This window comes from Eumetopias jubatus, unplaced genomic scaffold (assembly GCF_037043125.1).
Source record: "Eumetopias jubatus isolate StellerSeaLion01/CBP00866 unplaced genomic scaffold, mEumJub1_p1.0 scaffold_17, whole genome shotgun sequence".
Lineage (NCBI taxonomy): Eukaryota > Metazoa > Chordata > Mammalia > Carnivora > Otariidae > Eumetopias > Eumetopias jubatus.
In genome coordinates, this window is record NW_028274823.1 from 75,068,064 (window position 1) to 75,093,219 (window position 25,156).

The following is a 25,156-nucleotide window of genomic DNA, read 5'->3' on the forward strand; positions in this document are numbered from 1 at the left end:
AAAATTTTCCAAAAACTTCATATGAATGATAATGGCCTATTCCATGGCTTTGAAAGGAAATTAAAACCTATTATCCGAGCATCCTGAATTCTACAGGGAAGCTGGCTCAACAGCCTGTCAAGCAGGTTTCCTGCCTGGGAATAAGTAGATATAAAGCAGCAAAGAGAGGCTAATGACTCCTCTCCATGCAGGACCTTTGCTTCCACCCCACCATGCCTCCTGGGGACGTAAGGGTGTGGTGTTCACAGGTGGTAACTGCTGTAATTCTGCCTTACTCCCATTGAAGTCCACATTTCTGACAATACTGGTTTCCAGGAAAGAAATTCTCTTAAAATACATTGTTTTATTTCCACAATTGCTTAAAATATTCAAGAAACAATGCAATTTAGCTAAAAATATTTATTCAAGGGGACAACATATAGTAATATATTTAAGGCACATGAAAAAGTTTTGGCATTCAGTTGGCAAGAAAAAGAAATACAAATTATCCCGGTAAATTTCAGAATCGATTTCATTAGTACACATGGTTTTAAACAAGGTTTCAAGAGCACCGATAACTGATCTTAGATAAGGCACAAAGGTCACGACTCGGTGTCCCCATGCCTGAGCAGCTGCTGTCGGGTATATTCCCAAATGAGCAGAGCCCCACTCACGTGCACGTTAAGCGAGCGGATAATGCCCTGCTGAGGAATTTCCACACAAACATCCAATTGTTGGATCAGATTTGCTGGAATTCCCTCACGTTCATTTCTGACGAAGAAAAATGGAAGAAGAAAGGTTAGTTTTCTTGTAATACACACACTTTTTTTCCTCAGAAATCCTGAATGTCACTGAAGAGTCAGATTAACAAAGTAAAGTGAAGTCTGTGGCACCAGGGAAATAAACAAGTAACACAGATTTATGGGTCGATCTAGGTTCACCTGATCATCCCAAAAACTAGGGGTCTTTCCATAAATGTTACAAGTCAAAACTCCTGATGTGGGTGTAACGTCAGGAGTCTTGGTGAACTGTAAAATTTCCGAAAGCATTTTCTACACTGAGACTCAAAGGGATCTTCTTACCCCAACAAGAGCAGAGATCTCTCCGGAAAGCTGTACTGGGTCAGGTCTATACTCTTGGCAGTCTGTTCCACGCCAATGACGGTGTAACCTTCTGCTTTTTTCTGTTGCAGAAAATCGATGAGCTGAGGTGGTTTTACCTTAAAGTGAGTTTAAAAAGAGAATAATAAATTATTCATTTACAGCCTTGGAGTAAAATCAGAGTTTCAAAAAAAAATTTCATGAGACTATGTCTTTTTATAAGGAAAAGGAATTATACTCTATTAAAAAAAATAAACAAAAAAAACTCCCCCAACATCAAATATATTTATCAAAAGTATTCCTGAGTTGCAACAGGACATATTTACAGAATAGAAATCTAAAAATACAATAATGTGAGAGATCACAAAAGCAACGGGGGAACTAAGGGGGGGTGTATTTTACTTTGAGTATTATTTTAAGCTATTAAAGGCTGGACAACTATGAAGTACTGCAAGAGGACTGATACTAGAGGACAGAGGACCGCAGAAGATTTCAGCAAATCAGTGTTTTACTAATACTACTTTCCACCCACCTCCACTAAAGGCAACCACTGCTCTGCTGAGACACTGAGGCCTTGGAACTGCTTGTCTCTGACGCACTGCAGGCTGCCCACCACGAGCGCCGAGGCCCCGAACACCTCACAGGTCCGGCACAGCCCTGCACACGACGGGCCGCGTTACTGCTGGCGGTCCTCCGCCCAGCTCACTACGGCCGCACAGCGCCCCCGCAGCTCCCCAGGAGGGTTAAATGAGGAAAATGGGCACAATGGCACTGGACCGATGACAAATTTTCAGGATCAAAAGATTTTAAGCAAGCCCCCTGGAAAACTGTAATTTTACCTCCTAAGTTAGTTGGTTTATCAATGAGCGAGGCCGCTACAATCAGTCTGCTAATCGACTTTCCAAGTTTGGCGACACGATCCTGAAATACTAGCTCCAGATCTAAATCTGGAGTGTTATTTTTCCAGGGGATAATCTTCTTCTGAACATCCATCCACTCTGACTGGCTATCTGCTTCGCCCGAGTGAGAACCTGGGAAGGAAGAGGAAATAATCCCATACATAAAAATCTATTTACACACACACACACACACACACACACACACGTTTCAAATGATAGTTCAGAATGAGATCCATTAACTAAAGAACTTTACTTGGATTCAGACACAACTGCCATTTTCAAGTCATTTTAAATTTTCAAATTGAACTCTTAACAACCAATATACGACAACATTTCATGAAGTAGAAGATGCCCTTGTTGTCTACATTTTAGCATATCCCAAACTGGGAAGCATCTTAGAATTCCACAGGGTATCCTAGTTTGGTATGATTTTAGCATTTTTTCTTAGAGGTCCATAAAATAATGGTGTATCTTACAAACAATAGGGTATTCCTGAAAACAAATATACACAGTCTTTATCCTAAATTATTTTACAAGTACTTGGGGAAACTTTCCTAAAATGAAGGATATTCTCTGAAGCAATTATCTCTTAACGAATGTTAGTAACCTGTCGAATGCAGTGTTCCGAGCTGTAGCACAGGACTGAGACTGTCCTTCCAGGCTCTTCCTCAACTGCTCTACTCCAAACTGCTGACCGAGCCACCAAGGAGCACTTAGCTTACCAGCACGGAAGAGAGATGCAGATACCAGAACACGGTACTATAGTGAGATGTGTAATGTCCGGGGGAGGGAGGGAGGGACGGGCGGAGACGAAGACCCAGGAAGGCTCAGGGAGGAGTCTGCAAACAGCGAGTGTGGGAGGGCAGCGCAGCCCGTAGGGACGGGTGTGTGCGTGCACAGGGCGTGGGAGGACGAGACCCAGGCAGCGGCGGAACTCCGGTGTAGCTGGAGCGTGCCATGGACGGAACACGATGGCTCAGACCATAGAAAGATCATGAAAGACTTGTACAGAACGATAAAGAACTTACTCTACAGACAGGAGCCATTAAAGGGTTTTAAGAAGGGGGTAAGAGGACTGGTTTTGTGTTTTAGGAAAAATCCCTCTTAGAAGTGAGGTGAGGATAAGTTGGGGCCTCTGCACCAGTCCCGGCAAAGACAAGGACAACCTGAATTAAGTCAAGGCAAGAGCAGCAGCAGCCAGATCTGGGAGGCAGAATCACCTCGATTTGGTAACAGATGAATGCGGCACAGGAGAAAAGAATGACCGAGGGGCAGCCCTGACAGAAGGGGTTTACAGAGGAGGCAAGTGAGGGCAGCCAGGGAAATGCAACTCGAGTATGTTGAGTTTAAAGAGTTTATGGTGTATCTGGGTGCAAACGTCCAGCAGGCTCAGGAAAGAGGCCAGGCAGCGACAAAGAGGAGAAGTTACATTACGCAAGTGGTGGTCTCAAGTTGGAGAAATTAAAAATGTTCAGGGACAGCATGCAGAATGAGGAAACCAGGCCAAGGGACACATTCCGGGGATACTACCAGTGAAGTCTTGGCATAAAGTCTGCATTGCAATACCCCTCTCACTTCCACACGCCAGACAAAACAAACAGAGACCTCCTTAGCCTCTGCCCCACCTGAGTGACACATGGCTTCTCTGCTCCGACCTGCGGCCCGGCCCCCAACACAATACGTGGGGAGGGCCCACGTACGCTCTCCTCCTCTCCCCTCGTCTCTGCTCAGCCCGCCCCAGCGGGGCTGCCCCCACCACACTGGTGAAGTAGCTTTTGTCGCCATTTCTGCCCTCAAATCTCCCTGTTTGAGGTCCTCTGTTTTGGGAAAGCTCTTCCCTCAGGATCTTTGCTCGACTGCTCGCACTTCACGTGGGTCTCTGCTCAACGTCAGCTCCCGAGGAAAGGTCTCTTTGATCCTCTGGCACCATCTCTACCCTGCTTTGTTTTCATGGTGCCTTTTAAGTAAGCATGAATGCAAGCTGCCTAGGGGCGGGGACCCGGCCTTAGGTCTAGACACCGGAGGCAATCGATAAATCTTGGTTGAAGGAATAAGTTTAAGGTGAGTATGTCTTAAAATGTATTAGTGAACCATCTAGATGTTTAATAAAAAATGCACTTTCCCAGAACTCTCCTCCAGACACACTGAATTAAAATCTAAGGTGGGGGGGAGGCCCAAGTATTTGTACTTTACGCAAGTGGTCCAAGGGGTTCTTGGAAACGTTAAAATTTGAGGGAACGACAAATACACAGGACAAAGAGGGAACTGCTGGAGAGGAGCGAGGAGTCCGGTGGAGGAGGGAAACGAGGCCAGCAAGAAGCCAGCAAATGAACGCCTCGTAAAGGGTAGGGGTGATGAGAGAAGAGCGCCCGCCGCGGCTTCACGGAGGAGACAAAGACCACTTCTGACGCCCTGCGTCAGGGAGAGTGAGAACGAGGGCCAAAGGAGCGGCGGCAGTGAGGAGCATCGGGAGACCACGCTCCGCGGCCAGTAACACCAGCTGTGCTTTCCAGGAGGGATGGGAGACTTGGCCCTGGGTCTTTCCAGGGCTCACCGGACTGTGCAGGAAAACAGGGAGGAGGTGAGCAGTCGAAGGACCTGTGCGTCCTTCAGAAAGCCGAAGGGCAGCAGTGTCACAGAAGGTGGAGAAACAGGAGAGAGAAGGCCGCACAGATGAGGGAGGGCCAGCCAGACCCACAAAGGACGAGAATCAGGAGCTCTTGCTTTATTCCTCAATGGGCCAAGAAATGAGATTTCATAATCTGACCCTTTTTAAAATCTGTGCTTTTACAGAAACACATAATGGGAGAGCAGTGAATATTAATTAACAATAATATTTCAAAGAAAAGGGAAGTTACTAGCTTTATATAATAAAGCAGATCAGGCTCTCCTTGGCTTTTCATAGCAAAGCCAAGCAATTAAAAATACCAAAGTTATAGCACTTTTTCACGGTCTTTAAGTGGAGAAGGAGCAGACTTCACTGCATCGGTGAAAAGTGGCGTGATCATCTCTCTGCTCTCAGTAACTGAAGCGAGGAAGGCTATCCAAGTCAACAAGCGGGAGAGTAAGAAAACATTTCTTTACCTATGTCCTGCTGAGCCCAGTCACCCGGTTTTACTTCACAGAGGCGAGTTGGCGAAAGGTACCACTGAAATCCTGCATCTAAAGGAATGTCAGTGAATCTGGTAAATTTACCAATGGCAATCCATTCGTCTTCAACCAGGCCTGAAAGGCGTGGAAGGATGTAAAATATGGTCTGAAAAGAGAATGATAAAATCTAAATTTTTTCCCCTTGAACAGAACAAAAAAATACATGGAAACATGTTTAAAGTACAACTTATTTACTATTATTGATGTATTCTCCCAGACTATCACAATAACCATATTATATATGTTCATTTATATCTCGTAGCAACTGTCTATACATATTTCTCATCTTCTCTAAGCCATCAGGGGATTAACTTAGGAAATGCTCGAGGGCAGGCAGATCTTCCACTTGGGTTTTTCTCACCGTATGTAATAAACCACTGCGCTCTTGATAAAAGCAAAAAGTGTTTTAGGATTAATCAATATCAATGTTGGGCAACATTTAGCTCAGGGCTATGTGTTGATAACCGAACACCTCCATAAGCGATCGAGTTCAAGCTCTTTTGATGCCAAATCTTTCCTCTTGCTACCATTAGACAAATTTGGAATCTGAACTTTGTCTTGACTGTATATTAGCTGTGACGTCAGACAGACCACTTAGCCTCTCTTGGCCTCAACCTCCTTATTTGTAAAACGAGGATAAAATCAGGTTAAAATAGCCCGTCGAGGTTGAGTAAACCGTGTGTGACACCCCTGGGCACGGTGATTGCTCAGTCATCACAGAAGCAATCCTCCTGGCCTTTTCTTACCTACTAAACGGAACAGAACCAGAAAGTAAGTCATCAAAGGTGAAAAGGTGCATACAAAACAGAGGCACAAGTAACTGAAAATCTAAAAATGAAACCGTAAACGTGTGACGATGCACACGTCTTCACAATGGTTTCTGGAACGAAGAATGGCTTTCTGCACACTGGCGCCATGTGATGACTGCCACGCAATGCTGACTGAGTAGGAACCGAGCTCAGTCCGAATGCAGAACGAGGCAGAGTTCTTGCGAGCCATCATGTTACTTCCACGGGCAGCGACGGCTCGGATCGTTAACGGAGGAGAAAATACACAGAAGGGGGGGGGACAGTGAGGCATCGGGGACAGAGATGAAACAAAGAGGGAAGGAGGGACTTACTCCTGCTGGCGAACGGAACAGAAAGGGCTGACTTAGCACTAGAGGCCCTACTATGAGTCCTTCAGAAAGGCGCCAAAGCATTCTGGGCGCTGAAGAACACAGAACAGAGCATGTTAAAATAACCAAAAAATCCTGCATTTTGCAATGAAGTCCACAGCTGCCCAACAAAGGGCATAATATTCTGTAGTGAATATCTCACAATATACAGATTTTCTTTTTATCGCATATGCACAGCAGCTACAGTCCCTGCGGAGAAGTCCTACAGGTCACATGTTTTAAATTCAAAGGTAGAACATTCTATTTATAGTTGAAAAAGGGAGAAAGTGATACAATTCATACAAATCTTAATAATTTGTATATTAATTCATATGCTAATTGTAATAAACATGTTTATGGTTCTTAAAATTACATGAACACACTCGGCTACAAGGAGGTGGTGTATCATGCGCTACACGATTCTCGTCACCCAGAACCGAAACGCTGCAAATTTAACAAAAGAACAGATCTTTTTGCTCTTTCGTTAACAATGGGCTTCATTACAACAAAATCTCACCTGCACAAACGTTCTCACTCATTTCCTTTTAATGTCTGAACAGATTTCTGTTTAGAGTTAAATATTCCCCCTTCCAGACTTTACAAGCCAGACACTGCCTGAGGAACAGAAAGTGACAATGACTAGCCAATTTTCACCGCTTACGAGTGAAATGTAAGTCATCTGCATGAAGTAACAAAATTAAACTTAGAACTTTACAACGTGAAGGTGAGGTTGTAAGGGGGAAAAATTCACCTAATTATAACCCCAAGAACTGTGGCAGACAGGAGGCGCCGGGATTAAAAACACAGTAAAGAATTTACGAATGACACTCTCTGCTCACCTCCAGACAATAATCCTGCACTGGGTGAAACGCTGCAAAAAAGAAATGCTCCTGGATGCGTTGCCAATTCTTCCTGGCGTTCCTAAGGGTGAAAAATACGGTATGAGGTACAGACAAGTGAGACAACTCTGGTGGTGGTGGTGGTGGGGGCGGGGGTGGGGAACCAATTGGATAATCAGAAAGAGGTCTTGCAGAGTTTAGAATGAAAGGGAAATTTTGTGAATTTTATCTGAGGATTTATACACCCCTCCCTCCTACATCAACATGCTTTAAAAACACTGAGTTTGACCTTTTGAAATGAAAGTCAAAGACAAAGAAATAACTGTTTCAGAGCCTTACAACAAACAGCTACTCAACAAGAAGCGAACCCTCCAGCAGATGGTGCAGAGGCCCGCGCTCCGTCAGAGGTGATGGGGAGCGGACGTGGCCATCCACTGGCACCGACGAGGAAACCACAGATGGACGGCTTACGTGCTTGGGGAAAAAGAATTCTAAAAGGGAACTACAGGGGAAAAAAAAATAGATCGATCGCTAGATAGATAGGAACTCTGTAAGAAATCTGGGTTGTAGTCTTCAAGTCTCCGTCCAGCAGTAAACACTTTTTCTATTCTCAAGATCCATAGCACACAGCCCAACTGGACCAGCATTCCCGAACCAAACAAATGTAATACGAGCAGGCTGTAAAGTCTTAACACATCTGCCAGGTTGTAAAAGGCAAAGGGGGTAGGGATAAAAATTACAGAACACGACAGGCAGGTTTCAGTTTAAACTCATGATCAACAGCCCAAAAGCAAAGTAGCAATTTCGAGGCATTTTCCTGCAAGACGGTTCTCGCGTGATGGCTCCCCGACCCCCCAGCACCCCCAGCCCCTCTGCGCGCCTGACAGCCGAGCCTCCGCAGCACTGGGGGGAGAGAAGGGAGCGTTCACCTCCCGCGCCTCCTACCACCTGCCCTCTCGTCCCTTTGCCGCAGGGCTCCAGATCCCACTCGCTCAACTGTCCCCTCGTTGCTACTGAGCCTGTTCAAAGGGCTGTCTGTCCGATCAAAGGAAGCAGCCTACCACAGAGCCTTCGGTCGGTGCAGGAGAGAGAGCTGGGGGCAGTGGGCAGCGTGGGAAGAAAAGCCACTCATGAGAGACACCCCTCTGGGGGGAGGAAGGGCAGGGACGGGGAAGGAGATGGTCTGGCCTTGACCTGACACCTTTCCTTGCTGTTTGACTTCCTAACCGTGGAACCCTTATTTAAAACTAATGTGACCGAAAAGAAAAGAAAAGCTCTCCTCAATGCACACTGCTGCTACATTTCACAGAGGAGGTTTTGGAGGGAATTAACTTGGCTGTGTTTTACCTTCTTCATCGTCCTTTTTTTTTTTAAGACATGAAGTATTTCAAATATTCAAGTAAAGAAATGGACAGCAATGAGCCTATGCCTGGATTGAACAGATAACATATTGTCCCAACCACTCCTAACCCACGCTAATTTGGTGTTCGCCCCACCAACGAGGCTGCTGACAAGCTCTCGCTTAAATCCAGTGGGTGCTTTTAGGCTCTCATTTCGCTTACTCCAAACCCATCCATTTCTCCGCACCCCACTCATCTAACACACCATCTCCTCCCATTTTCTATGGCCTGCCTCTGGTCTGCTCTTCCTACTTTGAAAAATGGCAAAAGCAAACCAGTAGAGATCATGTCCACGTTTAACCAATCTGCTCACCGGGAACCCAACCGGCCTGGCCTCCGCCCCGTCCTGCCCGCACTCACCGCTCTCGAGCCGGACCAGCCCCGTTCAGCCGCACAGCCCACCTCGGTGCTGCCCGGAAATCACCGTCCCCCACTCCTCGTCTGCCTACTTCCTACCCATCCTTTACAGGGCAACTCACATGTTATGTTACTTAGAAAAGAGTGTGCACTTTCTCATCACAATCTTTACTTTTCCACTGGAGGACCTATCACGATTTAAGTTATTTTCTTTGTGTGACTGTTCACTTGCTGTCCCATCCACCCTGGCTGGGAGCCACACGAGACCGGGGCATCTACCTGGCCTGCTGCCGATGCCCTAGAACTCAGCCTGCACAAAATGACTCTGCTGTGTATTCGAAAAGCAGGGATGGTCTAATGCCCATGGTCCTTTGTTTTCACTGGTTACGTCTCCTACCCAGTACTAGGATTTTCAAAGGAGTAAGTTATTTTGTAAAAGGGTGTTCTACTGCTTAATAAAAAGGAGCTGAACCAACTGTTTTTAGAAATCAAAACACAGCTACCCAGGAACTTTGAATAGGATCAACCACCAACCAAAACACTGCAACACCATACAATAAATCATGATTTCTTCACAGAGCAAACTATAAACTGACAAATGCCTATTCGCATGTGAAATTTATTTAATTCCCTCACCCTTCCCTCCACTGAGGGACTGCAGTGCGCACACACCCACCAAGGAGAAATGGGACATTCAGGATTGCCTGAAAAGATCAGCAATTCTAGCTGCTGGAACATGCCTGGAAAGGTGGGGGCTGTAGGCACCGCTAAGGTGAACAACTCATTTTAATAACTAGTCTTAGCTGGGACCAGAACTTGAGGCGGCCGTCTATACACCCAACCGTGTGCAACGAATCAGAGGCATCTAGCTCCTTCCTTTGCACTTTGTCCCTCACCTGTGACCGGTCCTATGTCCTCACCTCTCTTCTCCGGTTTTCTCTAGTAGCCCATGTACTTATATTTTAGCATTTATATTATATTTGCTGAATTGAGGATCTTCCTCCTGGACTGCCACACCTCCTTTGCCCAATCACCTAAATGCTCTTTTCAACCAGTGGGTCGAGAGTAAAAGCGTGCAGGAGGGCTCGGAAGGCAGCCTGTGGCCACGGAAGTCCTCCATCCTGGCCCCACAGGGAGCTTCGCGATGACTCAGGTCTCAGTTACACCACCTGTTACCTTGAGGGTCAAGCAAAGACCCCCTGTATGTTACTGGTTTTCCAAACACTATTTCATATTCTTAACATGCTGCTTCCAACCTTTATCTGTTTATAAAAATTTGTGAGGGCTTTTGAGCGTCTGGAAAGAAACCTTTTATACTGATTGATAGTGCCTGGGTCTCTGAAAATTATAAAAATCTGGGCATTCCGGGATAGTGATCATCAATGGTAGTAAGAGAAGAGTAAAACACCACCACCACCACTCCCTGAGAGCCGGGGCAATCAGTTCAGATACCAGGAGACACTAGGGGACCGCTGCCTGCCCTTGTGTGGTGTGAGCAGAGCCGGTAGAGAACGCGGAGCCATGCAGCCCCCTCCTGCTCCGTCCACAGCACAGCATCGTATCTGCTTGATATCGAGCATCTGTGCAGGATTTTGTCTGGGAAATAAAGACAGTCTCTAAGAAAAGGAAAAGAAAAAAGCTTCCATCATCTTTAATTAGTACAACTGAGGGGTTGAGAGCATGTCTAAAGCCAGATTGTTCTGCTTCTCAGCACTTCTTTGACAACAGAGCACAGTGACAGTCAGCAATACCGAAGATAGAGATATCTAAAGGTGTGTAAAAGATTATTTATAAAACAAAGGACCAAGGATAAGAAAGCAAAGAAAGGTCAGGACGGAGCTGACCACACTTAGAACTGTAACGAAATCACGCTCTGCCTCGTCCGAGCTCTGCTCTCCGAGCACGATGGAATAATGAGAAGCTCACAAGGCCGTGGGACCTCTTGGTCCCCTCTGTGTGCTCTGCTGGAAGGAAAGTGAAGGGCACGAGCTTTGCTTACCCTGTTCCAGGCATGTTTTCCACCTGGTTGAGACTGGATTCAATAACAGAAGTCAAAGCATCAAATTCTTCAACGTGCAGGGTCTTACACATGCTCCAGATCTTCTTAAGAGCGACTAAGGCATATAGTCGGATACTAAAGTTGTGACTGAAGCACCACTGCAGCACGATAATAAGGGCTTGCTTCAGAACTGGTTTCTGGAAAGAAAGGGGGAAAATTCTTCACATGTACACGTGGAGTGTTCCACCCCCGGTTGTGTGACCACCAAGTGGACAGAAGGTAAAAATGCTGCACAGTCCAGCTCCCTCTGGTTCTGCGGGGGCAGGGCTCCTCCTTCCTTCGCAGACACGTTAGGTGTGCGGGCATTAGCGATTTCCTCGAGGAAGAAAGACGCTCCCAGCTCTTTTGTGTCCGTTTAGGAGGCGGCCGCAGTCCATGTCCCCCACGCCGCAGCGCCCGGGCTAGTGTGGACGGAGTGCCTTCACACTAGCCGCCATGCCCCCGCAATGTGCTAACAGCAGCCCCCTGGGCTGGAAACGTCAGAAAGGTTCTCTGAGCCCCCCTTCTGCTGCACTTCCAAGTGCTTCTAAAGCCAGGGACCTCCTATGGTGCTGTTTTCCTCCTTGTCTTTGTGAACAACTGTTTCCCTCATGATGCTCTTGGACCCGCAGAGTGCTGAGGGGTGGCAGGAAAATTAAAAAGTGGGGAGAAAAATAATAAACGTCTTAACTTCCCTGTAGTCTTTTCCTGTGATTTCGGACTGTTGCATCTTCACAGCCTGATTTCAGGCAGCGACAGTCCCTGACTTCCCAAACCACGGAGTTCCACAGACCATGAAAGGCAAAGGAAATGACCCAGATTAATGCGGAAACCAGATGGATGCAAACTTTTAATAGAATATCAGCAGCTACCTCGATGCTCGTACCAAATGGCTCATCTGTAAACGTTCGCGGGGCTGCACCTAGCTGAGAATCCTACGGTTTCTACTAAGAGCAACCGTGCTCACGGAAGACTTTACCAACTCACTGCCTGGTTAACAGCGCATTTCAACCTCCCAAAGCTCCTGTTAGAAGGACAAAATACAGATATATATGATCCTCCCTATTCCAGTCCTCTGTTCAAAGTACGGTCAACATTTATCAAAGGTCGCTGTGCAGTCAGCGTCACAAGGACACCCGGGGGAGGATACGTGAATATATGCACACGTAACTGTAACATACATCTGACCATCCCCGCGTGAGGAGCAACTTGAACAAACACCGTGCGTATGCGCAGCAAGGTCAAGTGCAGGAACCAGTCAGATGGGCCCAGCAAAAAGGCTACGTGGAGGAAGAACAATTTTTAAGAAGAGGGGCAAGGAAGGCTTGCCATACCAGATACAGATCTGAGAAAACCAGGAAATGCAGCACAGAGAAAATAGATGTACCTGGCTAGAAGGAAGATAGAAATGTCAGGGGTGGCGAAGGAAAGCGGCAACTTCTGAATGATACATAGTTAAGTATTTACTTGTATTTAGAAGTTGAGGGCGCCTGGGTGGCTCAGTCGGTTAAGCGACTGCCTTCGGCTTGGGTCATGATCCCGGAGTCCTGGGATCGAGTCCCACATCGGGCTCCCGGCTCAGCGGGGAGCCTGCTTCTCCCTCTGCCACTCCCCCTGCTTGTGCTCTCTAATAAATAAAAAAATCTTAAAAACCTCTATCACCATCTGACAGTATAACATCTATTTATCATCTCTCCCTGCACCCGAATGACAGTGGAGACGGTTTTGTTCACTGCAGAATTCCTAGGACCCGGAACAAGCCACCAGGACACATGAAAGGCACAGGACAAATACTGCAGGGAGGAGGAGGGACGACTGCTCAAAGCACCCCTCCAACGGGGCCTGTGGCCAGTTACCTACACTACAGCCCCATCCCCGAGGTCAGAGTCTTCTCCCCAAGGAACAAGCGCTTCCTCTCCTCTGAGCGGCTCACACTGCTCTCCCGGCCCTTCTAAACCTTTCCACGGTGGCTTCGGAGCCCTCCTCCCAGGATGGTCTCCAACCCCTCACTAACCTTTCTCTCCCCGCCCCCGCCCCAAGTCACAAGAGGGTCTGCGCCCGTGCCAATCCTCACCGTGACATTCAGGTCATCGCTTCCCTGCCATCAGAGACACAGCCATGGGGAACGGGTTTGCCAGAGTCCACCCCTTGTCACAGAACCTGTAACTATTCTTCTTTCTAAAACCTTAAAAGCAGGTATTCCAACTTTTTTTTTTCTTTAAAGTTATTTGTTTTAAGAGGAGTGGGAAGGGGCAGAGAAAGAGAATCTCAAGCAGCCTCCCTGCTGGGCATGGAGCCTGACACAGGGCTTGATCTCACAACCCTGAGATTGTGGCCTGTCACAGTCGCCTCGGTCCATCTCCTACCCCACCCGTTTCCCTCCTGTACCCCTCCTGGAGCTCGCCCCAGTCACACGCTCCTTGCTGCTGGATACTGTGGATAAAGCCCCTGCCTTTCTTGACCTCTGCAGGCACTCCGCCGTCTTGGTCTTTCTCTCCTTGAAAACAGTTCTTCCTATGACCTTTAGGACACCCCATTCTTAAGGCTGCCCCCCTCGCCCTCCCATGTTCCTTCTCAACCTCTTCTCCTGTCCCTTAAATGCCGGCGTGGCTCTGGGCTCTGTCCCTGGCTTCCCTGTTTCGTCAGGCGGCACACGCCCCCCGCGCTCGCTCCCACGGCTTCGGTCCAGTCAGGGCTCCCAAGCTTGGGAGCCGCAGCACGGCTACGTCGCCTCTCTCAACTGACACGTTCCTGCGTTCGCTGCGAGATGTTCCTCGCACGCAGCTGCAGGAAATCACACAGAGGTCCCCTGTGCCCGGCGTGCTTTGTCCAGTGTCCCCTCCTGCTAACATTCGGCAGATCACGGCACAGCATCTCAACCGGGACACGGTCACTGACACAATCCACTGATGAAATCTGAATTTCCCCAGTGTTCCTTGTCCTCAGTTGTGCGTGAGGTGTGTGTGTTTGCAGGTCTAGACCATTTTGTCACATGTGTGGGTTCACAGAGCCAGCATCACTGTCACGAAACTGAACAGTTCCAACGCCCAAGGATGCCCCCTGTCGTCCTTTTATAACCACCCCCTCCCCTTCCCACACTCCTCTCCCCACAGACACTTTGTATACAACTGGCAGTGTTGTGAAAAGTATTTGAACCTTAACCTGTTAGAGGTTAGCTGCAGACACAGAATCTGGTGGCTAGCTCAACAGAAATGGATCTTCATCACAGAATCCCTGGAAGCACTGAAGACATGGGCTCTCGGCTCGCAGCTGAGCAACCAGGAGCTACGCTGCGGAGCCAGGCGACCACCACTCTCCTCCCTGACCCAGAAGGCGCGGCGACTGCGTGCAGGGGCCTACCGTGACTCGCACAAGCAGAGCCACAAGCTGTGTTCACCGAACCAGGATCCAGCTGGGGCCTACCCCAGCTGACACCATCCCAAGGGAAACAAAGGCCCCCACGACTCAGCTTGTCAGCAGAGGCCCGCTTCTGCTTCCAAATCCTATGCAAGTGTGGACGACCTGAACCCCTGTCTACACGATGTTTTCAAAATAGAGGTTTCTGTGTCCTGGGCTCAGCAGAAAGAAGGTGTGGTGAACCCCGAACCTTCAGCAGGGGCACGAGAGCACCCTGGTTCATCCACAGTCCCTCCACGCCCCCCGAGCTAACGTCCAAGTCGTATTTCCTAGTTGGACGTCTTCCTGAGCCCCAGAGCCCTACGTGCACCTGCTGCCTGCCCTGCCCCTGGGGCTCCCCACGGGTGACAAACCCACAATTCCATCCACTCATTACCATCCTCTCGGTCTGCTCTTCGTGCTGCTTCCTGCTCCGGTAAAAGGTACCACCGACCCTGGTGGCCCAGGTCACTTCCTTGCTTCCTGCCTTCTTGCCACCAAAGCCATCCACTGAGCCCTGGCATTCCTTGCTAGCACATACCTGTCACATCCATCCATCTGTCACCTCCACGCCATGTCCCAGCACAGCTCATGTGACAGCATGAAGATCACTACAGTGGCTTCCCAAAGGTTTCCAGATTCGTCCCCATGACTAAACCAATCCTACACACCATACTCACAACACACAAGTCTGATCATGTCACCCTTCTGCTTAAAATTCAGCAGCATCTCCCCAACGCCCTCTGGATAAAGTTTAAATTCCTCGCACAGAGAGCATTTACGGTATGTCCATACTGTTGTGGAGCTACTTGTCCAATTTCACACACCAAGGAGAGGTAGTGCTAAGATGTGAGGCCAGGTCTCCTTGACTCACATTCTGTGCTAATAACCTCCTTGGCCTGCTTTACAAAGGCCCTTCTGCGCTGGGCCCCGCCCGCTCTGCAGCCTCCCACTGCAGTCTCCAGCGTCTTCCCGACCTTGACCGTGCCCCGCTTCCTTGCACTAGCCCGCCCCCCTGCCCTGTCCCGCAGGGTCTTTGTGTTGAACCCGAAGTCCTCCTGTGGGCTGAGATCTGGAGGTCTCGCGGGTGCCCCCACAGCCTTCTGCACTTCCCCCTCCACACGCTCCTAGAGCTGCATGTTGCTTCCCTACCTCCACGGTCCAGGGCAGTGCTCTGTTACAGGAAGCACTAAAACCGATCCTGAATGAATGAAATAGAAGCCTTGATCCCCAAATCTGACAGGCACAAAGGAGGACTAAGGACGATTCTGAGAGGCGAGAACGTAACTTCTCTGTTATTTAATCCTTACAAAGATACCACGAGGTAGGTAGTACTACATCCAGTTTACATCAAAGGAAAGCTGGAGGAATCAAGTAAAAACACCTACCTTCTCTTCAAATTTCTCGCTGCTCTCCTATAACCTTAATCCCCACTCCGTGCTTTACTCAGACGTCCTCAGTCTTTACTAACGTCCCTGTCCTGTTCCTAATCCATCCATCCAGTTCTCATGTCCCCTTACTCTCCTCTTGGCTTTGCTTGTTTTTGATGACCTCGTCAGTTTTGAGGAGCAGTGGTCAGGTTGGCTGGGATACGGGTGATGTTCTTCTCGTGCCTAGACCGGGGTTACGGTGTTGGGGAGGGAGACCACAGAGGCCATTTCTGCCACATCCTACCAAGGGCACGGACTATGGTACGAATTACCGCCGTCACGGGCGCCCCCTTCCATACTCTGCTCTGTGGAAGGACATTGCTAGGGCAGCCCACGCTGGGCTGGGTGGTTATGCACGCCCCCTCCTTGAGGCCAGAGTGACCACATAAGTTATTTGGAATTCTGCACAGGAGGTTTGTTGTCTTTCCCATTTGTTTATTCAATCATTCACTTATATCAGTAGAAACTCGTGAATATTTATTTTATTGGGTTGTAATCCAGTGTTACTGTATTGTGTTGCTTGTTTCAGCTTTGCCACTAGGAGGTCTCTTGGCCCCTGTGCCTCTCTGCAGATCCACCCCACGTCCCCGTGCCCCCCCCCCCGCCCGGGGCACTACTTTTCTATTTACCTCGTGTATTTTCTGCCCCAGTTCTAGAATCAGCTGTTTCTCCAAGAAGACTTGGTTCCTTTTATAAGAGAATGGCATTAGAAACCAAGATCTGGGAGCTAGGTATAGATTACTTGTTAAGTGCAAAAAAAGGAAAGAAAAAGAAATACCTAGTATAATTCTCAACAGGGAATACATTCCTTTTATGAATCCTATACTCAGATACGCTAGTACTGCCTGTGATCATTTGCCTTGGCCAAGACTAAGATACACACCATTTGGGACTGAACACCAGTAATGCCATTTCATATTACTGACGAGGTTTGGACACACTGAACAAGATGACAGGACAATACACAACCATGAGCACACTAAGGAAGGGTGTTTTTCCCCTGTGCTTTCGATCTCCATAGAACATTTAGCATTCTGCCCTCTGTCCTGTTTGGCGGTAGTTTTGAATCTTCTCTGACTACTTAGCACAGGCCCGTACAAGTGCAAATATTTCCATACTTTGAGGAAAATGGAAAGTCCTGAGTGACTATTTCCAAAAAGTCTTTGAACAAAAACATATTTGTTAGGTAAAACAGACCTTGCCACAGACACTGTGAAGGACGTGGACATAGACTAACAAAACATACTAGTCTGGTCTTTCCTTAGATGGCTCCATTTAGGTTTCTTATTTTTCCAGAAGATACTGAAATTGAGATTATTCTATTCCACTAATCAGCAATCCTTCTTCTGGATGCTTTGAAAATAAATAAATCTAAAATATGTAATATACAAGGAGTATAAACAGAGCTGAATGGGAAAATAACCTGTTATTGGGGCTCCTGGATGGCTCAGTCATTTAAGTGTCTGACTCTTGATTTCAGCTCAGGTCATGATCTCAGGGTCATGGGACTGAGCCCCACGTCGGGCTCCACACTGAGTGTGGAGTCTGCTTGGGATTCTCTCTCTCCCTCTCATAAATGAATGAATGAATAAATTATAACCTGTTATTCCAGATTTAGTAGAAGCATCTCCTAAGATGAATTCATTTTCAGAACTTGTCTGAATGGTTCTTGAGTTATTTCAGCCACCCTGACAGAAGACAGTTCCTTATCTACCCTGCCCCTCTCGGTAGATGGCAAGCAAATCTCTTTCCTGAACATATTTAAGATAGGAAGGTAACATGTGATGTTACCTGATAATACAGCTTGCCTGATTTCAGAAGAGGCTGTGAACCCAAGTTTTAAGGGAACTGTAACTCACACACTGCCATCTGGCTGACAGACGCTGTAAGACACCTGGGATTTCAAGATCTCAGGATTTTAGGAGTGAAATTGTGGTGGGGGAAAAAGATCTCGGTCTTAGAATTCATGAAATGGGTTAACAACTAAATTTGACTCTTACCACTGTCTAAAGACAAGAATACTTGGAGAAATTCTAGGAAACCTCTTCTCCCCTGTATTTTTCTTTTGCTTTCAACACCAAACAACACTTCTTATTCCATATATTCAGGTCTCTCCCAGAGTTCACAGCTCAGTGCACTCTTCCCTGTAGACTCAGTAATGAAGTTGCTCTACATCTCACTGGCAGGACTTCCTGAATTCTTAACCGCTTTGCCAAAGTGATTAACCAGAATTAGCTACGATCTCTACTTGTCTGTGGGCTAAACCACTAGGGAGACTGCTTGAAGCCTGAGAAAGAGAGAAGAACTGGATTCACACTCCAAACGGTGACCCACAGCACATCAACCTTCAGTTACCCAAGAGCTTTTAATACTTGGACCGTAAGCATCTTTGCATGAGCACCTATTCAATAACTATGTCAGTCAAGGAACAGTTAAATGCAATAAAGGAAGTCTTACTTAAATCATCTTATGTAAATACTTGTATAAAGTTAAGAGTCTATTGCTAGAAATTGCCCATCAGTCTGTCTACAGATTTAGGATGTGCTCAGGCACACACGCCTCGGTGTGTATGTGTGCAAGTGTGTAACACCTGCCTGTGGATTTGTGTCTAAGTACGTATGCACAGTAGGTGAGTAGTGGGAGGGAAGACGAGAAGTGGCAAAAACCACAAGAAATACTCTACATTTAAAAAAAATTAGTACAAATATATACAATTCTATTTTGTAGGTTTAAACTCTTCTTACCATTTAAACTCACCTTTTCTGGGATATTTTGAGTGATGATGTCCAAATGTGACAAAACGGATAAAAATGTACAAATGCTTGTTTTAAAGTTTTCTTCACCCTGAAAAAAAATCAGATAAATCAAACAGTCACTCAAGGCTTAATGTGATGCCGTGGGGCCCAGGACGGCGACCGCACGTGAGGCGGGATGTGACGCAGCCCCGGCCTGGACGGGGATCCTTCCACAGGAGGGAAGTAACTTCCGGTAGCCAAACACCAACACAACACTCAGCAGGCATCACAAGGTAGGAACTGACTTAACTGTGAAGAAAGTGGTACAGCCAAGGGTGTGCTCACCTCAGAAGAGGCGCAGACGGCCCAGGGGAGCAGGAAGGAAAGAGAACAGTCGAAAAGTGAGTAATATGAACAAAATCAGAGGTGACAGGAAGGCGGCGGCTGCGAGGCAGGAGTTGGGGGGCGGGGGGGGGACGGCAGAGACAGGCTCCAAAGTTAGCCGGGAACTTGCAGACGACTTTAGAGCCAAGGACAAAAAGCTATGTAAGTGTTCAACTGGGATGCAGAAACCTGCCCAATTACAGGGATTTGGAAGAAGACATCATTCTAGGGGTAATAAGCTGATGGACCCCAGAAAGACTGGAAAGGAAAGAGACTACAGACACTATCGTCCAGAAACTGCTGCTAAGGCAGGTTAGATGACTTATTCAGCTATGAATGTCTTCTACATGCCAGGTCCTGTGCCAGAAATCAGGGAAAACAAAATTAGACAAGGTTCCTGCCTTCAAGGACCTTAGTCTAGTGGGTTGGAAGGACAAAACCGCAGAATAAATTAAAATTCCAATTATAACAAGTACTATTTACATGCTACAAAAACCTCTAATAAGGGGATCCAAACCATTCTTCCTTTAAGAAATGACACAAAGGACGTATGGACGGAGATCTAAAGGAAGAGAGACAGTTCTGTCAATGAAGAGGAAAACGGCCATTGCAGGGAGAGGGCACAGCACATGCAAATGGCCTGAGAGCCAGAGGACATGTGAGGAGTGTGAAGGCTCAGAAAAGGTCAGATTGCCTTCAGGGGCCCCGGCCTCCCTGTGCCCATGCCCTAATGCAGGCCCCTCCCACCCTGCGAGGCTGGGTCTCGCCATCTGCTTTGGCCCGTGAGACATGAGCAAGCAGGATGCAACCAGAGGCTGGGGAAGCACTTGCACACCATGACATGTCGTCCTGAGATGCTCATTCTGGTGATCCTGAGCCACCACAGAGAGAGGTCCAGCCACCCTTGCCGGTCACATGCAGAGAGAGCCAGGCCCGGCCACCACGGGTCCTCCCCATACTGCAGCTGAGGTGACCAACGTGGAACCGTAGCCCCAGCAGGCACCACATGGAGAACCGCCCAGCCAGGCCCACGCAACCCAGGGTGGCGAAAAACGTTACAACACCGTTTTCCGCACTCACAGGTTCTGGACTGTTCTACCAACAGGAAGCAGAGCCCGTCATAGGACGAACGTGCAGACGGGGAACGTGGCACAGAGAGGGGCTGGAGGGGGAGGGCGGCATACCATCACCTACGACCTGCAGGCCATTCTGAAGAGCCTTGGTCTTTATTCTGAGAGCAATGTTTGAAGCAAGTGGACAACCTGACCAAATGTTCATTTTGAAAACCGTGCTCTGGCTTCCGTGTGGAGAATGGACTGAGATGGAAGCAAGAGTGGATGCAGGCGGCCCGAGAGAGAAGCCCTCCCTGCAGTGTGAGGCAGAGGCTCGGACCAAGACAGACGGCAGAGGCAGGAGAGAGTGAGTGAGAAAGTGAGAAAGGGTCCGCAAGGGCACGTCACGAGTCACGTGAGGCACGAAAAGCATCAGGGTGTCTGCTTGGTGCGACCGTGCGGAGGATGGCGCTGTTCGCCGCGGGCAGAAGACCGCGGCTGGGGCAACAGGAAGCGCTTGGTGTTAGACGTCCAGGTTCTGGACGGTCTACAAACATTCACGGAGAAGGTCCGGAGCAGGGTCAGCCGGCTTCTTCTGGAAAGGACCAAACAGTAACTATAAGCGTGGCTCCGCAGGCTCCGTTGCAACCACTGAGCTCGGTCACTCGGCACAAACAGGGCCACAGACAACACGTAAGCAAACAGGCAAGGCTCTGCTGCACCGAAACCAGGAGGCCCGACTTCACTGTAGTTGGCCAACTCCTGATTTAGCACGTAGGGGAAGAGGTCTGGAACAGAAAGAGAGATCAGTGAGCCACTGCATCAGAGCAGTGAATCCTGCTGATACAACAAGGAGAAATGAAGGGGGCACGAGGCCTTGCCTTGAGAAGCACTGACATTCGCTAGCTGCTAGGGCAGGAAAAGGCTGGAAAGGACCCAGAGAAGAGGGGAGAGAGAGACAAGAGGAACGTGGAGAGCATATCGCTGAACCAAGACCAAGGAGGTCATCGAGAGTGTGGACCGGGCTGAGAGAAGAGAGAGCAGGCTGACAACGGACGCCGGAGTGCGTCCTCCATGAAGCGACAGCGCTGGACCGCAGGGTGGGTGGGAGGAGGTGGGAAACCTGTGGCAGGGGGTCTGACTGCCACACGGGAGGGAGAGAGCGTGACCACAGGGGAGGGGTGGGAAGTGCAGGGCAAACATCCATCAACAGCAGAAGAGACATGAGCCCGTGGAAAACAATGGAAGGACACGGGCTAAGAAGGAGACGGGCGGGGTACAACAGACAGACTGAAGGCACAAGGCTCCTAAGGCAGAGGAAGAGGAACCAGGGAACAGGCAGAAGAATGCTCTTCAACAGAAGATCCAGGTCCTTTATGCTACAAGGAGGGAAGAAGTCTCGGCCAGATACGGACACAGGCAGAAGGGAATGACCGGTATGGAGAAGGTAAAGGTGTCCTACGTGAGGACTTTCGTTTCCTTTAAAAAATAAAAGTTGAGGTCATTTGCTTCCGATAAAGGAGGAAAAGGGTGTAGTGAACGTTTGCCGTTTTTTGGGGTATCTGTCCTGAACCCCCTTCCAAGTTCAGGGAATTCTCCCACCTTAGGTCTGTGGGAAGCTGAAGATGCCAGGTACATTCCTTTTCCCAGCCTCTTTGCACCTAAAGAGAAGGTACCTGGCACTTGGATCCAGAGGCATCTACTCTGAATCGCGAACTCTTAACCCAGAGAGGCAAAGCCCCCAGAGGTGGCAGGTGCACCACGGGCTAAGGTGACGGCTCCACCCCCCGCCCCCGGTGGGGCAAAGCAGCACCTCAACTGGACCAGCTCCATGGCAGGGAACTGCTGAACCTCCTTTATTCTTATTTCCCAAGCCCGATTCTGCCCCAATTCTGAGCATTCTGCACACCTCCTAATTCCCTGCTCCTGCACTGCTTGTTTTAAGAATCCCTTTCTGATTCAGTCAAAAGTTGTTTTATTTGCTTACAAGGAATACGCCCGACTGGTGTCCACAGACAATATACAAGGTCTGAATGCTCTTTAGGAAGAGAGAGAGACTGAGCTAAGTAGAAAAGCTTCAGAGAAGTGTGGCATTACTGGGGATACGGGAGAGTCAGGATGTCTCAGAAGGACACCAGAGCCAACCTGTTGTTCCTGAGACCTTCTGAGGCGATACTCCCCCGCTGGAGAGCAGACAAAGCAGACGACGTTAAGGAAGCAACAGACAGGAGAAGCAATTCAAGGAAAAATGGCGGGAGTATTTTTCTTAATTCCACAGACATGAGGAGGGGAAGGGGGAGCCAGATGAGGAATCCTGGAATAGCAAAAAAGAATGCAGCTTTGGGAATGACACGTCTGAATTAAAGCTGTGTCATTTCTTCCTGGTATGACGAATCACTTCCTCTCTCTGAACCTCAGTGTCTTCATAACTAAATTGTAAAAAAACAAAAACAACAACAGCCCGACCTAGCGTTCAGGATTACTGTGAGGCTGCCGGTGCCACCACTTTACAGGACAGCCAGGTTTCAAGCGAGGACACTGGGAGTGAGGACGATAGAAAGGAGACCAGCGTCAGGGAAAGATGCTCTCATCGGTTCAGCCATGCGGGGACTGGAAGCAGTCGCGTGAGCAAGTCTGGCGGGGGGCCAGGGGCGCAGGCGGCTGCAGAGAGGGGTCCCTGAAGCAAGGGGAGTGCAGAGGGAGAAGCACCTTGGCTAACGGATGATGCTTCTTGTTTTCCTACTGACAGAGGTGTAAGTCTATTACAATATACACAGGGGCATTCTTGTATATCTCTTCTCTTTTCCATTAAAATTTTCCTTACTTGAGTACAGCTGATGCACAGTGCCGCATCAGTTTTAGGGATTACAGTTCGTGCTGCCGCAACAAGTTTATACGTTATGCTTCGCTCACCGCAAGCGTAGAATGATTCTTAGGATGTCACGCAGCGTGAGGGTTAGGAGAAGAAGAGGGAGCGCATGAGAGGGATGGGGAAGTCATCGACCTGACAGGCAGGGGCCACCAGGTGCAGCGCGGCGTGCGTCACGTCATCTGTCAGCCTGAAACGTCGGGAAGAGGAACACCAACGAAAAGGCTGTGCGTAGCTGAGATGAAACCCTCACCGTAGCTGCCCACAGTACTTTAAGTAAAACAAGACAGGGAGGCAAAGATCATTCATCTCAAAGTTTAAATCGGGCACACCTCGGAAATACGGTGGGATGGTTCTGGACCATCCCAACAGCAAGTATCGCAGAGTGAGTCAAACGACTCTTCTGATTTTCTGATGCGTGTAAAAGTGATGTTTATTAGACTATAGGAGACCATCACGTGTGCAATAGCATTATGCCTAAAAACACAATGTGCATGCTATAACTAAAAAAATACCGTATTGCTGAAAAATGCTAACCATCATCTGAGCTTTTGACAAATCGTAATCACTGATCACAGATCACCATAACAAATATAATAATGAGAACATTTGAAAAATTGTGAGAACTACCAAAATGTGACACAGAGCCACATACTGAGCAAATGCTGTTGGAAAAATGGCACCAACAGATTTGCCTGATGCACGGCTGCCCCGAACCTCCCATTGGTCAAGGACGCAGTGTCTACGGAACATAGTAGGCAAACCACCATCAAATGCTGTGGCCATAGTAAAGGGGAGACAGCACTAACACAAAGGCTGGACAGAGGAAAAGTCAATAGAAGAGTAAAGTCCCCAAAAGAAAATACAAATAAGGACACAGGGACAGATGTGACAAAGACATCAATTTCTTCCCCTGAAACAGGAAGGAAGACATTGAAAAAGATACTTTGAGGAAGGAAGCCATCTCCATTTTCACATGGAGCAGAAGGCAAGGTTATTTATGGGAAGAAAGGGAAGGGTGCATTTGGGAACCAACAGAAAACATTCAAGACAAGTATGCAGAACTCATGTTTAGAAACAGTTCATCGTTGTCAGGAAGCTGCAACTGAAACCCTATCACTTATCCATTCCTTAAAAACGATTTTCAAGATATAAGACATGTCGGGGACAGGGGAATTTGGGGTGCAGATGAGGGTACAATAAAGTAAGAATGGTTCTTAGCTGGTGATCGGGGCTTCCTTTGAGTCTCTCTACTGTGCTTGTTTGAAATTTCCCTATTGAAAAACTCTGAAATGTAAAGACTGCATTTAATTCGTCATCGTTCTTATTTCTAAAATCAAACAAAGACACCACTTGGTAAATAAGGATAGAGGAGGCACTCGTTTCTTTTTATTTTTGAGAGAGAGTGCGCACGCACAGGGAGGGGCAGAGGGGGAGAGAGAACCCCAAGCAGACTCCACGCTGAGTGCAGAGCCCGACGTGGGGCTTGATCTCACGATCACGACCTGAGCTGCAATCAAGGGTGGGACACGTAACCGACGGAGCCGCCCAGGTGCTCCTCTTACTTCTTACCAACATAAGCCTATCCATCTTCACTTTGTTGGGACAGAGACTGATAATGCAAGAGGAATGCCAGGGATTTCTGTCTTTCACATTAACTCAGATCTTGCAAAACAGAACTTAGTCATTACGTTGGAAGAGAACAACTGACAGTCCAAAAAGCAGCTGTGAAAATGAACCAAATCCCCCAGCGTAGCCAAAATTTTAATTCCAAAAATTATGAAAAGTCTCTTTTACTTACATAAGAAAAACAATCCCAGAACTTCAGAAGAAATTGAGGAAATTTATGAAGAATCAATATAATAATCCATTCTATAAAATATTTTATGGATGCTTGATTATTGATGAAACCGGCCTGGAAAATCTTGTCAATAATTCTATTCAAGAAACTCTGAGAAAAATAAAGTTCATAAATTAAACTGTTAGGTTAGGGTTATTAATTCTTTATTTTATTGAGATACAATCGACATATAACACTGCGTAAGTTTAAGGTGTCCATCTGTTGATTTTACACGTTCACATGCGTGTACCATAGCATCACCTCTAGCACATCACAAAATGATTTCTTTTTTATGGTGGGAACAATGAAGATCCAGTCTTGTAGCAACTTTGAAAATAGTTAATTGTAACTTAAAAAACAGTCACCATTAAAAAGAAACAAGTGAAACTTTTTGTTTTGTTTTTTTGTTTTTTTTAAAGTAATCTCTATGCCCAAAGTGAGGCTTGAACTCACAACCCTGAGATCAAGTCACCTGCTCTACTGACTGAGCCAGCCAGGTGCCCCCAAAGAGCTTCAAGTTTCACTCTAAGTA

The 25,156-nt window shown here is 47.7% G+C and overlaps 1 protein-coding gene across 3 annotated transcripts in view; it reads right to left on the reverse strand.

The window, feature by feature from the left end:
• Positions 1 to 384: 384 nt before the first annotated feature.
• Positions 385 to 25,156, reverse strand: part of TARBP1 (tRNA guanosine 2 -O-methyltransferase TARBP1) — an 83,597-nt gene continuing 58,825 nt past the window's right edge. Inside the window, exons 22-30 of one of the 3 annotated variants that reach the window (XM_028104489.2) lie at positions 24,586 to 24,735; positions 18,502 to 18,588; positions 10,880 to 11,076; positions 7,124 to 7,205; positions 5,063 to 5,234; positions 1,919 to 2,110; positions 1,612 to 1,736; positions 1,062 to 1,198; positions 385 to 750 (exon numbers count right to left, since the gene is read on the reverse strand). In XM_028104489.2, coding sequence (XP_027960290.2) covers positions 582 to 750; positions 1,062 to 1,198; positions 1,612 to 1,736; positions 1,919 to 2,110; positions 5,063 to 5,234; positions 7,124 to 7,205; positions 10,880 to 11,076; positions 18,502 to 18,588; positions 24,586 to 24,735 — 1,311 coding nt within the window. In that variant the 3' untranslated portion in view covers positions 385 to 581. Of the gene's footprint in view, positions 751 to 1,061; positions 1,199 to 1,611; positions 1,737 to 1,918; positions 2,111 to 5,062; positions 5,235 to 6,801; positions 6,900 to 7,123; positions 7,206 to 10,879; positions 11,077 to 18,501; positions 18,589 to 24,585; positions 24,736 to 25,156 lie in introns of those variants that run through there. The other 2 variants (XM_028104490.2, XR_003609499.2) reach the window with 2 other exon arrangements.